At 35.9% G+C, this 18824-nt stretch overlaps 1 protein-coding gene across 1 annotated transcript in view; it reads right to left on the bottom strand.

The window, feature by feature from the left end:
* Positions 1–1088: 1088 nt before the first annotated feature.
* Positions 1089–18824, bottom strand: part of LOC109430754 (uncharacterized) — a 39675-nt gene continuing 21939 nt past the window's right edge. The window contains exons 2-3 of the mRNA XM_019706834.3: positions 11765–12038; positions 1089–11702 (exon numbers count right to left, since the gene is read on the bottom strand). Coding sequence (XP_019562379.3) covers positions 11087–11702; positions 11765–12038 — 890 coding nt within the window. The 3' untranslated portion in view covers positions 1089–11086. The remainder of the gene's footprint in view (positions 11703–11764; positions 12039–18824) is intronic.

Below are 18824 nucleotides of genomic sequence, written 5' to 3' on the forward strand. Positions count from 1 at the left end.
TATTGGGACTCCTACGATTGTTGTTAGTTTCATAGAATCCTAAGCTCTTTGGCTACCTCCATGCTGAGCCTTTTGACTCATGTTGTTATTTTTTGTTATATTTCCAACGTTTCACCAATCAGCGATCAACATGCTTCACGCTGACATCGATTCGCAGTCGCTTCGATGACTCAAACGAACAATTCAGCACGGTTGTTCGGTACTTTGATAGTCCCCTGCGCTGACTTCATCCTACTCCGACGAAGACATCCTCGGCGAAGTTCTTCTGAACCGATATCCTCGGGTTGGCGACTGTGATTCCGGTCGAAATCTTACTTCCGGTTCACAGGCGTCTCAACAAACGTTTTCCGGTGCTTTTCACGGCATATTCAGTCTAGTGCCCGGCGGTGGACCTATCATACTCTGACGGAGAAAATCCCCGGCGACGAAAGTTCTCCCGAAGCCGTTAATTCAATCACGACCAGCCGAGGTTTACCCAGCGATTCCGGTTCATTGTCATATGTACAATCATATCCATACGCGCTTCTTCGAATCTAGGAATCTGCAGTTACAGGGTGTCTACTCGTTTACGAAAACAAAATTCCCTGATTATTCCAGGTTTTTTCCAGGTCTTAGAAAATAATTCCAGATTTCTATTACACATTATAATAAATCCAGTAAATTGAATGAACTGCCAAATTTACCATATATGCACAAGACAGGAAACAATTTGCTGATTTTTATTAGAAGAACCTAGTAGAAAATTTTATGGCGACATTACTAGAAGTTTTTGGAATCGACCTTTTGGGAGAAACAGAGCAGCTACCGAAACAATTACGATGGAATTAATAGAGAAGTAATGATAGGATTTCAGATAAAATAAATTCTAATAAATTTATCTATCCATTGGTAAGGATTTTTGATATTTGTTTTTATTTGAAAAAAAAAAAAATGTTAAAGTTCATGAAGGTGAAGAAATGACGAAGCCACACCTCGAATTTTCACGAGCACACAGTGAAGAATCAAATGATGATTTGCGCTGAAAAGCTGATCGATTGGTTACCCGCTGATGGTGACCAATCGATCAACTTTTCAGGGCAAATCGTCATTTGATTCTTGAGATTTGTGCTCTTAAAAATTCATGCTGTGGCTTTGTTAAAGCCGATTACCTTAAGACTTCGGTAAGAATATTCAAGAAATAAATTTCTGACAAAAATGTTGAATCAATAAATTGGCTCTTGTACTATTTGGGCAGGTGTACCTATTTTGGGCACTTGCCACTATAACTAAGTCGATTTAAAACCGGTTGATTTGAGTTTTTGTATAGAAAAAAAAAACTACATTCTCAAAATATTAATATTTTACTTTTTTCGAGTGGTTCATTTTTTAATTTTGTGACATAGGCCACTTTGACAGTGAAAATGTCATTGAATTATAAAAATTGGTATGCTTTGAATTAAGAATCATATAACTACAATACAATAACTTTGTTAAAGGATGAAATTAAGTTTAAAAATATCAAATTCATTTTTTGGGAGTTTTGGCCGCCCCTTTGTATGGAGCCCGACCAATGTGAAGTGGTGAATTCCCGTCGGTTTTGGAAAACTGCCGTTATGTTTCCCGTTCACAAGAAAGGTGATCGCAGGAACGTCTGCAACTACCGCGGTATTCACATCACTACTGTGCGCAATCTCCAAGCTGCTTGAACTTGTAGTTATGGACCCACTTCTCGCACACTGCAAACAGTATCTGAGTGACGGCCAACATGCACGCTAACGCCGCTCAGCACTAAAGTGCATAATTTCCAGACTACACCAGTCTCCAGTTATCCTAGTGATTAAGGCTATGGATTGCCAATCCGGAGACGGCGGTTTCGATTCCTGCTCCGGTCGGGAAAATTTTCTCGACTCCCTGGGCATAGTATATCATTATACTTGCCTCACAATATACAAATTCATGCAATGGCAGGCAAAGAAAGCCCTTCAATTAATAACTGTGGAAGTGCTCGAAGGACACTAAGCTGAAGCGAGGCAGGCCAAGTCCCAGTGAGGACGTCGAGCCATAAAGAAGAAGAAGAAGAAGAAGACCAAAAATGTGTAACCCTTGCACATTTACAAAATCAGCTCCTGTGTCCGCAAAATCGTTATATTCGCAAACAAATTTGTACAGCAATCTAGCTAGGTTTTCTAGTGACCTTGGAAAACAAAAAAAATATCGACATTTCGCATCTAGACGAGTGTACGAGCTGTTTTTGAGAATGTGTAACTGTTACACATTTTTGTGTGGTCTGGAAATTATGCTCTTATGAGTAGGGCTTACACATTCTAGGTGCTGAGTGGTTTTAGCGTGTGGGTTGATCTCAGGTAGGTCGACCTCGACTAACCTCCTGTGTCTTACCACGTACATTGTGGAAAGCTTTGCAGAGAGAGCCCAAACGGATGTCATCTACGGATGTGTCTGCAGCCTTCGATAAATTCAGTCACGCTATAACGATTGCTAAGTTGGAAAGGCTTGGTGTCGGCGGTAGAGTTTTGAACCGAACTATGGCCAGAATATCGCTATTCATGGTGCTCTTCGAGTCTTCAATAGGGCAGCAACCGGTTTCGATTTTAATTTGTCTCGTGCAACAATCAGACGTAAATTTTCTGTGATATTTTGTACAAGCGCTGACGAATAATGATTTTGTGTTTGTGTTATCTGTTGTTATAGTATTAAACAGTTTTAACCATCATTGGGACAAAATTGTCTGTTGACGTAAAGAGAATAAATCAGATCAGATTAGAGTAAGATACTCTAAGTGCCTAACTCTATACAAAAATTCAAATCAATCTGTTTGAAATTGACTTTGCTATAGCGGCAAGTGCCCAAAATAGGTACACCTGCCCAAATGGTACAAGACCCTATATGGTGGTATAAATGAAAATAATGTAGTTACATAATATGGAATGCATTCTCCTCAAGGAAATTGCATGGAAAATTTTTGAATGATAACTTTTTGCTGTATTTCATTAAAAACTTTTAGTGGAATTTTTATTCTAGAAAAAAAAAGTTTGAACATTATTTGATTTGTTTTGAATTGTATCAGCTAATGCTTAGCTGTGTTTTGAATTGTATCAGCTAATATTTTTTAATATTTCCTGTTAAAAAAACTTTAAATTTATTACTTAAAACTACCTCTAGAATAACCTGCACTCCCCATGGGCTCACCCATAACTTTTTTAGAAGCTTTACCAACAATTTCATTACAAAGAGATTTTCCAAAAGTTGATTTGATATGTTTAGGAATGTGTACGATATTCTTCCGGAGATTCCTTGGAAATACTTCCTGAAGGTAAATATAAAAAAAATCACACTGTTCTTACTCAGGCAAACTATCATAAATTGTTAAATAAATAGTAATACTTGCAATTCTTTTGGATAATTTCTTTGGAATTCTCGTTCTTAAGATATTTCTATTAGGCTTTTTTTGAAAGTGCATTCAGATATTTTGGAAGATTTTTTTTATAAATCTGTTGAGCATTTTGTTAGTCATTTTTCCTAAACTTTTAGATCTCCATCGATTCGTCGCCTAGAAGTAATAAAGTATTGTATTACAATTTCGTAAAGTTTAATGATTCATGGTTTTTATCTTCAACTAGCTGTCCCGGCAAACGTCGTTCTGCTTGCCTACTATGTTTTTTTTTGACATGCAGCTCTGTAGAAAAATGCCCCGCAAAATGGAGTTTCAAACTTTCTCGTTTTCGGTGCGTTCCCGGTCGATTTTCCCAATTATTTTTTCGTACAAACACGTCGGAGCCTTGCACGAATGAAACACTGAAATATGGTGTAGATCCGTTGGCCTATTCGTGACATACAAACACCATTCAATTTTTATTTATATGAGGAATTCCACGGAGTCATGTCAGTCGATCCTGAGCGACCATTTCAAAAATATCTGAAACTTTGCACAGTTTTTCAATTTCATCTAAATCGCCATTTTTCGATATTAAACCTTCATATTCACTCACGACTAACTTTTCAAATGGGTGTATGCGAAAATAGTTCAAAAATATTCTAAAAGCTGTACAGCAAAAACGGATTGTTCGATTGTTATGAATTTTTCAGCAAAGTTAGATAACTAAATGATGATTCCTTAGAAAATATACACTGTAAAAAAATTATTTTTTTACTTTAAAAAAATATGATCTTTGTCACAAAAACTCAAATATCTCAAAACCCTATCTTTTTACCAACGTCAATTTTTTAGGGGAAATGGCCCATTATATCAGCTATCTACCATAAAATTTTGGTGATGGTAAACTGATAAACAAAAAAGTTATGACATTTCAAACACTTCACAATTTTTACATTTAGTAACAAAAAAAAATTTTTTTCTGTGTAAATTATTTCGAGAATTATATTTTGATGTTGATTTTATTGTAAAGGCTACCGCCTGAATTAAACAAATTGTTTTCATGATATTTTTGTTTGATTATTCATAATTGCTGTAGTATCTATTTGAAACTTAGACGCGATCCAGTGTTGTGATCAAAAACATTGAGAGTGTCATACTTTTTATTGTACGTGACTGGTGAAAAAATCCCTTGATAGTGTTGAAAAGCTGTTGATTATAAGAAAATGGAATTAAACTTATTTTTAAGAGAAAAGCTGTATAATAAAAGTTTTATATACGCGTATACGTCTAGTTTATCTAAAAAAAAAATTACCTCTTAAAGAACAGACTTTATGATCGGAAGAATGTGAGTAACTTCAACAACAACAAATGCATGAGAGGTACATACCATAGACAAACAGACGAAACGCCTAGAACAATTTTCGTGAAAATCCATCGCCCAGTTCACACTAACACCACCTGGTGGAAATGTTTTACGAAACACTGCGTTGTGCAATATCGTCATCAGAAGGCGCTGGTGTGAAACGTCAAACGCACGATGGGCGCTCTTCTGGTTATGAAAGCCACAACCAAGATTCAAAATGATCGTTAAAGGCGTGGTCAATGAAAATTTCGTCAGTGTTACGTTTGTGTGTCTGTATACATACCATGACAATGCTCACGAAAAAGCAAAGAAATACTTCGCTATGGATATTAAATTAATTATTAGTAATTTTTTTCTTCAGTCAAGCAAACAACACCAAACTAGTCAGTGAAAACTAATAAGTGATTTTGTTTATTATAATCTAACGAACAACATGAACAGTCGCTTTCTCAAAGGTCTTCAACTCAACGCTCTCTTGTAGACCGTTTGATGAAAAAAAAATGTTCAAAAGAGTTACGAAATCTCACCGAAAGCACCATAGATAAACTGAAAGAGACTCGTTATGCCCAAATGCCCACATTGAATACAAATTTACTTGCACGTAGTGTCGTCTAGACTTTGACAAACGAGCCATCTGTATATCATCGGTAAAGCAGGGCGCAGGAAGTTCTAAAACGACAACAACTAAGACATTGCCAGAAGTGCTAAGTGCAGAGAGTCATGCCACCGCACCATCAGCGACATCTGTTTAAACAATTTAATCACGCCCCTTTTCAAAAATGTTTTGGAATATTCTTCAACATCTATACCCATTTCAATATTTTTAACGTTGCAAAACACGCTCTCAACATTCATCTTGAAGAAGAGGGAAAACACTTGTCCTCAAATGTAACAGCAAATTAATGAATAAGGTACACCGGGGCAAGTTGAAACGGGTGGGGCAAGATGAAACAGCGGGTTAACATGATGTTTTCTAATGATAATAAATAGTTTGATCGCCGTAACGCATAGTTTTTGATTCAAACAATCTTTTAACGAAAGATAAATTACAAAATTGTATTGAAATCTGTTTCAAAACTTCGTGTTTCATCTTGCCCCACCCATTTCAACTTGCTCCGGTGTACCTTAAACGACTAATGCGCGGAGGGCGTGATAAAATCGGAACATTACTGTACATATAATATACATAATACATAATAAAAACAGCTTGTTTTACTCACGCACGACCATTAACAAAAAAATCAGCATCAAACTGCGATTTCCGGCCGAAATAATTTACACTTAAAAAAATATTACTAAATGTGATAATTGTGAAATGTTTTAATTGTCATAACTTTTTTGTTTATTAGTTCATCATCACCAAATTTTTATGGTAGATTGTTAATACAATGGACCGTTTTCCCTAAAAAATTACGTTGGTAAAAAGATAGGGTTTTGAGATATTTGAGTTTTTGTGACAAAAATGATATTTTTTAAGATTAAAAAAGATTTTTTTTTTACAGTGTATATTTTCTTAGGAATCACCATTTAGTTATCTAACTTTGCTTAACAATAAAATCAGCATCAAACTGCGATTTCTGACCGAAATAATTTACACAGAAAAAAATATTTACCAAATGTGAAAATTGTGAAATGTTTGAAATGTTATAACTTTTTTGTTTATTAGTTTACCATCACCAAATTTTTATGGTAGATTGCTAATATAATGGACCGTCTTCGCTAAAAAAATTACGTTGGTAAAAAGATAGGGTTTTGAGATATTTGAGTTTTTGTGGCAAAAATGATATTTTTAATGTTAAAAAAGATTTTTTTTTCACAGTGTATATTTTCTTAGGAATCACCATTTAGTTATCTAACTTTGCTGAAAAATTCATAGCAATCGAACGAACCATTTTGGCTGTGCAGATTTTTGAATATTTTTGAACCATTTTCACATACACCCTTTTGAAAAGTTAGTCGTGATTCAAAATTAAAATTTGATATCGAAAAATGGCGATTTAGATGGAACTGAAAAACTGTGCAAAGTTTCAGTTCAATAGAAAATCATGAATTAAAAAATTTGCTTAATTTTGATGCTGTTGCTTGGAATCGCTCATATAGATTATGCAGTAGGTGATTTAAGAATTACTCCAGCTGTTTCAGATTATTTTTGCGATTATTTTCAGATTCTGGAAATCACTCATTTTACAAGCACCTTTACGACGAATTAATTCAGCATGATGCTGAATAACATTTGGGTAATTTTCAGACATAAGCTTTGTACGAGTTTTGTAAACACAAATTTGAAGAAACTGTAAAGCATAGTGTTGTGTACCAATTGAACTGTTTGTTGTTAAATCGTTTTACAACTATATAGTAAATCTGTTATGCAGCTTTAGTAAAAATGCTTTAAAATAAATAAATTGCAAAATTTATCAGTTTTCACGAGAGTTTATCATATGTATGGGGATTAGGAGCATAATGGACACTCATGTTTTTGCCGAAACCGTTGACTTTTATGTGAAAAATTAATGCATAAGTGTAAAGGAACAAGTCATTGTTTTATTTTTCAAAAGTACCATTTATATTCCTTCAAAATAACCAAAATATCATTAAAATCGAAGTATGTTTTTCATATGTTGGATTTCTGATTATTTCTAAGCAGCAGCAAATAAGGTATAACGAGTGTTTGAGTGCGCTCACCATAAAACCAAGTGAATTGTTAACTTATCTTCATGTATACGAAGATTTAGCAATGGATGAAGTTTTATGTTTTTGATCAGAACTTACTTAAAATAGCAAATTGAATGTTGTAGTCGATTCGGGGCGAAATGAACACTGGCAGTTATGAATGAATGTACGCGCGTTGCATTATGTTAGGCGTTTTAGAGAGTTTGGAAAAAAATCAATCCGATTATTTTAGCCTTAAATTTATTTAATTAACTTTGGTATTATGTAAACTCGTCTAAGATGAAGTATTATATCTGTGGTATTGATCTCCGTAGGCAAATTACTTAACTGATCAATATTATCAAAGATACAGCATAAAATATGCAGGAGTGTCCATTATGTCCCGATGGGTGTCCATTTCGCCCCATACCTTTCCTGCCAGCTCCAAAAAAACGGTTTACAATTCATTATTTCTTCACAATTATGACATTCTACCTGATGATTGAAATACAGGGGATGGCCAAAATGTTTGGGATAGGCAACTTTTTTTCTTTCACAAAAAAGTTCAACATGCTATAACTTTTCATAGAGTGCATCAAATATTCTCAAATTTTGACCGTTTGTCAACCTACTATATGTGCATCAGTGGTACAAATTTGAGCTCAATTGGTTAATATTTCGCAAAGTTATAACCATTCTGGTAAAACACTATTTTTAGGACTATCATTTTTTGAACTCTCATATCTCGGAGACCAGTGAACCGAATTGAATGAAATTTTGAGAGATTATCAACAATAATATAATGCTTGAAAATTCATCAAAACATAGGTACTTTTTAAACGTTGAAAAAAGTTATGATGGTTTGACATTTTCACCCACATAGAGGAAAATGAGTCAAATTTACAATACTGCACAAACATTACTAAACATGTTCTTCCTTTAATCCTAATAGGCTCTAATATACCTTATTATAAATATCTTATGAACAGAAGTAGAAAATCTGTGGATATCAAAAATAAAATTTAATGGCATTGATGTAAAAAAAAAATACATTTTTTTCGAAAAAGATCCAAAATTGTCAATCTATCATAACTTTTTTCATCGTTTAAAAAGTACCTATGTTTTGATGAATTTTCAGGCATTATTATATTGTTGATAATCGCTCAAAATTTCATTCAATTCGGTTCACTAGTGTCCGAGATATGAGAGTTCAATAATAGATAGTCTTTAAAATAGTGTTTTACCAGAACGGTTATAACTTTGCGAAAGATTAACCAATCGAGCTCAAATTTGTACCACTGATGCACATATAGTAGGTTGACAAACGGTCAAAATTTGAGAATATTTGATGCACTCTATGAAAAGTTATAGCATGTTGAACTTTTTTGTGGAAGAATAATAGTTGCCTATCCCGAACATTTTGGCCACCCCCTGTACGTAGGAAACAAGTTAAAGTTGTAAGCCAGCTGATAATATGTTAAGTTTTTGTCTGTTATACAGCCCTAACATACTCCTTTGCTTAGGGTGTCCATTATGCCCCTAAATCCCCCTACTTATGCTGTGAACAACTATTGTGAAATAATAACTACACTTAAATTTGCCTAAATCAAGATTCGAACTCGAGACCCGTTGATTGGCAGCCGCATGCCTTCCTATCTGCGCCATCCTAGATGATGAATTGAAGCGCTCAAATCAAAACATAAACTTCCCGTAGTTCAATAATTATTATTTAATTATTAATTAAATTAATATTAATTATTAATTATAATTATCACACTTCGACTCCTATTCAGCAGTGGTGAATTAGCTCAGAACATTATGATTAACCCCTCCCCGCCCATGACTTCTTTCAAAGTTTTGAATGCTTATAAATGCTTTGAATAAAAAGTGCTCGAATAAAAGTTGTTATCAATCATTTTAATTTATCGAAATTGTAAAAAAAATGTTTATCAATAGTTACTGATTGTTTATCAATAGTTTCACTATTGAATCAATAATTAGAGTTATAAGTTCTGTAATAAGCTTGTAATCTCATCCCAAACACTTTTATAACATAATGAAGTGAACTGGTTTAGGTCGGATTCGTCAAAAAGTGATGGTGCTCTACAGACACCATGAGCGTTAAAGGGTTAACAACTGAACAACGCATTAATGCAGCTGCTGTTCAGTATATAATTGTTAAACGCTTCTAACAACAAACAGTTCAGTTTGTACACAACACTATGCTCCATAATTTCAACAAATTTGTGTGAACAAAACCCAAACAACGGTTGTACCTGAAAATTATCCAAATATTATTCAGCATCATGCTGAATTCACAGACAAACAGACGTAACACTCTGATAATCCTCATCGTACATCGATTAAACGGTACTTTTCAAAATATTGTAGTTGGCCAACGGCTCAACCGTGGCGCTCGCATCGTTTTTGTCCGAATTTGACGTTAGCTCACTACCGCAAAACTTAGTCCTTTTAGCATTTGGCGAACATGTTTCCGTGACTATGATTTGAATCGACAAATGTTCGAAGTGTTACGTCTGTTTGTCTGTGCTGAATTAATTCGTCATAAAGGTGCTTGTTAGTTGGGGTGTACAGTAATATGTACAGCATAATTTTAGTTCAGCTATCATTACTATTATAAAGCAACAACTCAGCATGCATGCTTGTTTGTGGATTGCGATTCTTTGTTGGGAATATCATGCTGAGGGTGACGGATTCGATTTCCGGTCGATCACTAAGAACCAGAGAAGACAATTGAGGGGCCCAGATGCAAAGGGGTGTAAGTGACCATTTTGTCGATTTTAAGCCGAGCATATCAAAAAATTCTTCAGATTTTAAGGTTTCAGGAACTTCTTTAAGTTTGTTTTTACGATGATTAGAAAAATTACAATAAATCTTAGAAAATTGGGTTGATTTTGCAATTCTATACATTTTTTATGGGATAAAAAAATGGTGAAGAATTTTAAACCTCATTTATTCGAAAGTGGGTTTTTGTCACTTACACCCCTTTGCTTGTAACCCCCTCAATTGTCAGACAAAAGAGGCATAAAACAAGCAACAAAGAAGACGCGGGGATTTCTCTTTATCCTAACTGGTAACACATAATGACATGATCTCGATTTTTTTTTGTTGGGGACAAAATTGAAGCTGATTTTTTTTGCGTACTTTTCAACTCTTAAAAAAATATATTATTACAAACCCGAGATCGAAACTGTTTGATGATAGATCTTCAACAGCGTTTCAGTGTTTATCGACTCGAAGTTAACGCTAAAAATCGCAATGCAAGACTAAAAACTCGTGGTGCACGATATTAATCCTATCCTGTTCAAGTTTGAACCAGAGATGAACCAGCCACCTAAACCCAAACCTCAAGTTTCGACAAGCTTATGTCGCACTACATTGGATGGATTGTCGCAGCAAATGCAGGTTGCGATATTGTCATTATTATTGCGCGATGGTTGATTTTTGATTTAGTGCTAAGAAAACTAATTGCTAAGACGTTTCGCAAAAAAAGTAGACGATTGATTACGTTGGAGAATATTGAATCATTTGAAACACAGATAAGTTTTATTGTAGCTGTAGGTATTGTCTTCTATGTAGTTTATGATAAGAGTTATATTTTAATTTATTTCATTCTATGCTATGCGAAAAGTTTTGATTCATTGGGATTATTAGGAACTTATTTTCCAATCAACTTAAATTTATTTTCCCTTTTTATCATCATCACATCGGTCCCCGTTGCACTTTTTCTTATCAAGATTTTGTTCGCATTCTGGTCCATCACGGTCTGTTCCTCGCTGATGGTGACACTGACCATGGTGACCGTGATTAATTTCACGTTTTATCTCACTTTCAACTCCTGTTCTTTCCATATACCCGGATAATCCCAGATTCGTCTTGATACCGTCTTCGATGGCGCACAGCGGAACGACCTTTCTTCTGTTTTTCAACCCATTCTTGCTTATCTTTCCCGACGGGCACAACTTATTGACAAGTTTGATCTTTTCAATGGTGGTTCCGCAGCCAGAGGAAGGTTCAACTTTAATTGGACGTTGGAAGCCATTTGCAAATTCCGTGGCACATTTTTGTCCCAGCTGAATTTTGCTAAACGACTTCGGGACCACCATCAATAGGTTGTTTCCGTTATTTCGATAGTTTCCGGTAAAGTGGTTTTCATTGTTTCCTCCGTTAAAGTGACGTGATTGTTTGGTGAATCCAGTCATGTTGACTGTTTTATGCTGACCTTGCTGATCAGATTTATCATTTGCCTCTTGTTTCTTTTGCCATTCCAACACGTTTGTGAGCAATCGAATATATCTGTGGTAAAAATATATATACTAAACCTCCGTTTAACATAACATTTTTTACGCTTAACTCACCTTATGGCCATTCGAAGAATTTCGTTTTTGGATAACTTCTTGTCTGGAGGATGGGTCGGAACCAGTTTGCGAAGTTCAGCAAATGCACCGGACACATTCTGTTGGCGCCAACGTTCTCTGGTATTGGTGAACATTTTACGGACAACTGTTCCACTTCCTATGCCCAACTTGGTACCAGCTAGATTCAGTACCGGCAGAACTGCTGGCGTAGCAGCCAAGGAGCTCAGTTTGTATGATGATATTTCTTCCTTTGATGGAACGCTGGATGAGTGATCTGAGAGAACAAGAAATAAGAATTAGAAGCTTGTGCATTGGGGAGCGGACCTGGACTGCCGTAGTTATGCAACGTGACGGAAGCGCCTTTCCAAGCTTCAACGTCTGTGCAAGGTCTAGTGGTAATCTAGTGTCTATGGAAGTAAACATAGAGAACGACCAAGAGTTCGAAGCATAATAACAAAAAATGTACCAAAATTGTCAATGTCACTTACGACACTTTACAGAATAACGGCAGTGAATTGGTGTTAAGGCCGCACGGGACGACGTGTAATTTTTGCTATCTTCCTTCTCTTTCTAACAATTTGCCTCGCGATTTTGAAGAAGCAAATATCAATTTCCACTGCACTGACGTAGCTGAAACTTTAGTCGATTGTGCACCACAAGTGAGCAAATGAACGATCAAATTTCTAGTCAATAATATGAAGTAGAAGTTGAGATTTGCATCTTACTAGCAACAGAGCAATGGCGGACGATTCAACCAACGTCCCGTCCGGCCTTAAAAGCACATATTTTTCACGACGAGCACCTAGGATCAAATCCCTCTCCAGACAAATTCACAAAATGTAGGCAATTGTAGGCAATGGGGCACGTTCGGTGTAGTACTAGATTTGTAGTAATGAGCTGAATTTTAGTATGGTGAGAAGGTCCATTCTCCGTTTCTGCAATGAAATGGTGCAAAAAGCATTGGTATTATGATTCCTTGCCTAATTTGATGCTGTTTGAGCAAAACTTTGGATAACAATGTTGTTTATGTTTCAAGAAATGGAGAAAACAACAACATTGTTGCTCAAAGTTTTGCTCAAACAGCATCAAATTAGGCAAGGAATCATAATATCCACGCTTTTTGCACCATTTCATTTCAGAAACGGAGAATTGACCTTATCACCATACTAAAATTCAGCTCATTACTACAAATCTAGTACTTCACCGATCTGTCCTATTGTCACAAAATGTAGGTAATGCTGTTGCTCCCGAGATGAACTAGCCTAGACCTTAAAGTCTTTTAAAATTGATATCTTTATTGCGTTCTGTGTTCTAAAGATCCATTATTTATTTGATCTAATAGCGCATTTTTATAAACGTTTCCGCATTTGTAAAAATCTCTATGATAGTCCAACAATCAATTGGATCAATGGGGCACGTTCGGTGTAGTACTAGATTTGTAGTAATGAGCTGAATTTTAGTATGGTGAGAAGGTCAGTTCTCTGTTTCTGCGATGAAATGGTACAAAAAGCGTGGGTATTATGATTCCTTGCCTAATTTGATGCTGTTTGAGCGAAGCTTTGGATAACTATGTTGTTTATGTTACAAGAAATGGAGAAAACAACAACATTGTTGCTCAAAGTTTTGCTCAAACAGCATCAAAGGGTTCATTCAAATATTACGTAACGCAAAATTTGACAACTTTAGACCCCCTCCCACCCCCACGTAACAACTTTTGTATGGAAAAATTTGAAATTTTGTATGAAGCGTAACACAGTGCTAGACCCCCTCCCTCCCCCCTTTGCGTTACGTAATATTTGAACGAACCCAAATTAGGCAAGGAATCATAATATCCACGCTTTTTGCACCATTTCATTTCAGAAACGGAGAATTGACCTTATCACCATACTAAAATTCAGCTCATTACTACAAATCTAGTACTTCACCGATCTGTCCTATAGGGCACAAGTGACCCGATTATTATGGTATACTATATCATTCAATACGGATTCCCGGATAAACTGATACGGTTGATCAAGGCGACGATGGATCGAGTGATGTGCGTAGTTCGAGTATCAGGGACACTCTCGAGTCCCTTCGAATCTCACAGAGGGTTACGGCAATGTGATGGTCTTTCGTGCTTGCTGTTCAACATTGCTTTGGAGGGTGTAATACGAAGAGCGGGGATAAACACGAGTGGGACGATTTTCACGAAGTCCGTTCAGCTGCTTGGTTTTGTAAGTATCGGGTCAGCCAATCGGGAGCGTCTTAGAGACTCCCCGACTCAACTGCCTCAGGGTCGGCACGCCTACCCCTAATTTACCGCGGGACAGGGAAATTTCGCACTAGACCCAGGAAAACCACAAGCACTTCACTTTTCAAAAAACTCCCACTTTATTCTATCTTTCTTAACTTTTATTCTGACACAAGTTTGGCCTACTCCTTAACCTTCACTTCTTCCCACTTTCTTACACGCTAATCTGACCTTTTCTTCGTCGGGGCCCCTCTGCTCCTCACCAACCACCTGACCACACTTTCCTCGCAGCCTAGTAATGGCCGCCGATGTCCTCCTCTCGTTCTCCACGGCTTCGGCCACGTCTGGCCACTTTCTGCTTCCGCGATGGCTCTAGGGGTTCTCGCTGCAGCTTCCACCCAAGTAACAATTTCTATGCCTTCTGCTCTTAGACATTATTTAAGGTACCCCGGGGCAAGTGAGAATCGGGGGCAAGTGAGACCTATAGCTAGTATTTTTTTTATTATTTATTTTTAAGACTAACATTCTTCATGGAAAACATAGGTATCACACCTACGGATACTTTGAATACAAAAAATGTTATTGTTTCAACCATAAAGAGACCATATACGTTATTGTTGTTCATATGTAATTTTCAATTCACTAGGTGAGATTGACGTGCTCTACTACCTTCGTCGTTTAAAAACAGATTTGTTATGCTACAAATACTTTTTCGGTTTCAGGATAGTATTTGGAGTTCTTGCAAATGATTTCAAGCGAGAAAGCTGTAATTTATTTTTATTTATTACCTTTAGTTTACTGCTCTCACTTGCCCCAGTGCATTTCGCTATCTGGGGCAAGTGGGACCTATGAGAATAAACAAACACAATTTTATGGGTTCATCTTGCCTAGTCCAGCCTTAGATGAAATTAGCCCGAATGTCAATAAAAATTGACGCGTTAAGTAATCTACTGTTGAACTATACTTTATTACCTCTATTTAGATGATGAAATTGTTGTAAAAAAGGTAAAACCTTGGATAATACAAAAAAAAAAGTAAAAGCATGTATTTTTTATGGTTTTCTCTAAATATCTTCCATTATTTTTTCACTTAACGCTGCATAATGAAAGCTTCTGAGCATTCAGAAACCGTCCATAAAAAATAAAATAGGGAAATGGCCTTTTCAAAATTCATGATTAAAAAAAAAACATTATTTAATGATCGTAAGATTATGTAATATAGGGCCCATATAGCCGAGGCGGTAAACGCACGGGTATTCAGCATGACCATGCTGAGGGTGACGGGTTCAATTCCCGGTCGGTCCAGGATCTTTTCGTGAAGGAAATTTCCTTGACTTCCTTGGGCATAGAGTATCTTCGTGCCTGCCACACGATATACACATGCTAAATGGTCATTGGCAGAGGAAGCTCTCAGTTAAAAACTGTGGAAGTGCTCTTTGAACACTAAGCTGAGAAGCAGGCATTGTCCCAGTGAGGACGTTACGCCAAGAAAAGGAAAGATTATGTAATAGAGAAGATATTACTGAAAATCTCATAACCCCAGATTTACTATTGGCGAGATTCATCAACTACCGTCCCTACACAGTTATGGATCACACACAGTAACGGATCACTTTGATGTTTAAAGTCAAATATCTTGCTCAAAACATATATTTCGGCACAAAATTCATTGTTTTCTGAGATAAAAAGTGATTTTCAAGATCTTAATCTGAAAATCAAATGTATTATATTGCAACGATAGAGTTTTCTTCTCATAACTGCCAGAAAATAGCCGAAATCCATAAGAAGCTACTCCTGCAGTGATAAGCTCTGAAAGTAAAGTGTCGAAATTCATCGATTTTGATAGAAAAAGCACCTCGGAAAAGGTATTATTACATCTATTTAGCGAAGTTTTACTTGATTCTGGGATTAAAATACTAAAATAATGTAACTTTCAACAGTGATCCTTAATGTGATCCAGAAACTGATCGTTTGACGCTATTATGGGTCACTTCAAACAAACATTGATTTTCGCCCCGCTCAACGCTCCCGATGCAATTTTTTTAGCTTAATGTAACAAAAGCATTATTTAAAAACATAGAACCTTGAAAACCAGGTGTCTTGAAAGGCATAATAGTAAAAATAATACTTAAGATGTAGAACATCACTGTACCCTAGTGGCGTACCTCTTGCAAAGTACATGGACTTGGGAATGTTTATGTAGTGTCTACCTAATGGTTGTGCGCATAGGATATCTACCTACATGAAATACTATTCATTTCATGTAGGTAGATATTGGTACTCCACCAATAAAATACCTAAATGTCTAGGTATCATTCATTATGTCTACCTAAGGTAGTATAAATACGGGTGGTCATTGGACCACACAGCAGAGACTGCACAAGACTTGGACTTGTCAACATCTTTATTATTCTTCTTTTGAAGGATATAAAAGTGGCGACGAGGATCAAGGAACGTGTAATTTCTTTTGAGTTATTCCGAAATTGTTTCTTTTTGGGTTTCAGGTTGTTGTAATAACAAATTGTTATTTTTTGTGGGGAACGAAATTGTTCTTTTATGGTAGAATTGCCATTATGTTGTGAACAGATTGTTCTATTTCGGCCGATGTTGCATTGACGAAATTGTCTTTTTGTTTTGGTAATAACGATATGTTATTTTTGTGGTGAACGAAATTGTTCTTTTGTGGCGGAATTGTCATATGTTATGTTTTGGTGAATGGATTTGTGTTATTTGTACTTTTTTGGTAAAGTTGCCGATGTTGGGATAGCGAAATCGTGTTTGTAGTTTTGTTAGCGAACAGATATGTTCTTTGGAAGTGACGGACTCGTCAGTTTATTTGTGCTATCATTATTTTGGTGATGAATGTAAATTTTTGAAATTTTCTAAAGGGGAAAGGACTGTAGTGTCTACCTAATGGTTGTGCGCATAGGATATCTACCTACATGAAATACTATTCATAACAATACCTAAATGTCTAGGTATCATTCATTATGTCTACCTAAGGTAGTACAAATACGGGTGGTCATAAAAGGATATAAAAGTTTAATGTTTTATTTTTATTTATCCTGTAATATCGGGTACTCCACCAATAAAATAATCAAGACACTGTGTAGTTTGGCCTTACCAACCCGAATTATATATTAAGATTGGAATTTTGAGTAATAACGCGTTGATTCATTATATGGCTCAAATTCTATTTTTACGCAAAAATGACATGCCATTATACCTCAAATAGTTCGGTAATCAAAAGTTCAAATCAAAACGTAGCCAACGGTGCTTTCAAAGTCGTAGATTTTGTTTTATTTTATTTTTTATTGAATTTTGGAGGTAAAAAATATCACTAAGTGATCCATGACTGTGTACCCACGGTATATAATATAGAGACCAAGTTTTGAAATCTTTTGTCTCTTCACTTTATGACGCTTTTTGTATAAAACATATCAATTTATTTTGCATGAGCTGCAAGAATTGATTCAAGTTTTTTCCCCAGCGATTTGTTATGGGTTACGTAATTTATGCACGATACCATAAACCTCTTCTTATTTTAATCTCTTAACATAGTTATTCATATAAGAGATTTATGATTTATGTTACCTTATTTGTTGCAACTTATATTAATCACTTTGAACAAAAACTCTGATTAGATCCCACTTGCCCCGTGAAACTCAGTAAATGAAGATCTGCTACACTTTTCATTATATGCATAATATATGGAATGTAAAAATTTTGAAACAGTTTTCATGCACGTTAATAAGTACAAATATACCAACAACGTCTTTTGGGTCCATTGGAATTATTAAAGAATTTTTGTTCTGAAATGTTTGTTTGTGCTATCATTATTTTGGTGACAAAACCAAATTAACACTTTTTTAGGTCCCACTTGCCCCGGGGTACCTTATAAAGGTTTTATCATGGATTTGGTAAGCCCTTTTAGGTTTATTGAAGCAGTTTATGTAGTAAACAGCTTTAACAACAAAAGCAACTTTAAAACAGTGTGTAGATATCTAGAAGTCCTAGGAATAAAACCTATTTGCTTGCTTTCTTGATAAGCAATAATGTCATTGTAAACGAACTGTTAAGTACGTATTAAAACTTCATCTTAAAGCTTCTTTCGAAGCCGCTTGCACGTCTCAAATTATCGGTCTTAAAACCTGATGAATTGCATAAAGGCATAATAAAGCAATCTTAAACCCTTTCGGAATTACCAGTGGAAGCATTAAAACTAACTTAAGAAGGTTACTGCAATACGGTGTTCCCTTGAACAATAAATTTTATACGCAACACAAACGAAAAGATAATCAATTAAGCACAATTTGGGGTCATTATGATTGAAACATATGTGATTAGAAAACCTCGGGTAGGCAAGATTTTCCTGGCTAGGTGATCAAACCAGCTTCCTTCACTAAAGTTCGATTGCAATCGGGGCTTCCGAAGCAACTGATGGGTGGGTATTGCATCGTATGTTCTGGGTCTGGCACCACAATTGTGCATAAATAATGACTATCGCGACCAGCCGCAGTCGACGTAAGATCAAATAATACAATATACTCACGCACCAAGCACTCAAACAGCCTCAAAAACACGAAACACCACCAAAAAACTCACGAAAATACCAAAGTTTTTAGTTTGTTTACATTTTTGACGGCTGTCGGTCAAGCGAAGTGTTCTTAAGAGCATTCAGTCCGAGCGCACACTTCCCTAAAACTTAACAGTGTTTGTGTAGCGCACATAATTATGTGTTAAGAATATGTAGATGTTTGCTAGTCATTGCATCGTATTCATAAAGAACTACTACTCTAGAACATGTTCCTTACATACTAACTGACCC

The sequence above is a fragment of the Aedes albopictus genome, chromosome 1, assembly GCF_035046485.1.
Source record: "Aedes albopictus strain Foshan chromosome 1, AalbF5, whole genome shotgun sequence".
NCBI lineage: Eukaryota > Metazoa > Arthropoda > Insecta > Diptera > Culicidae > Aedes > Aedes albopictus.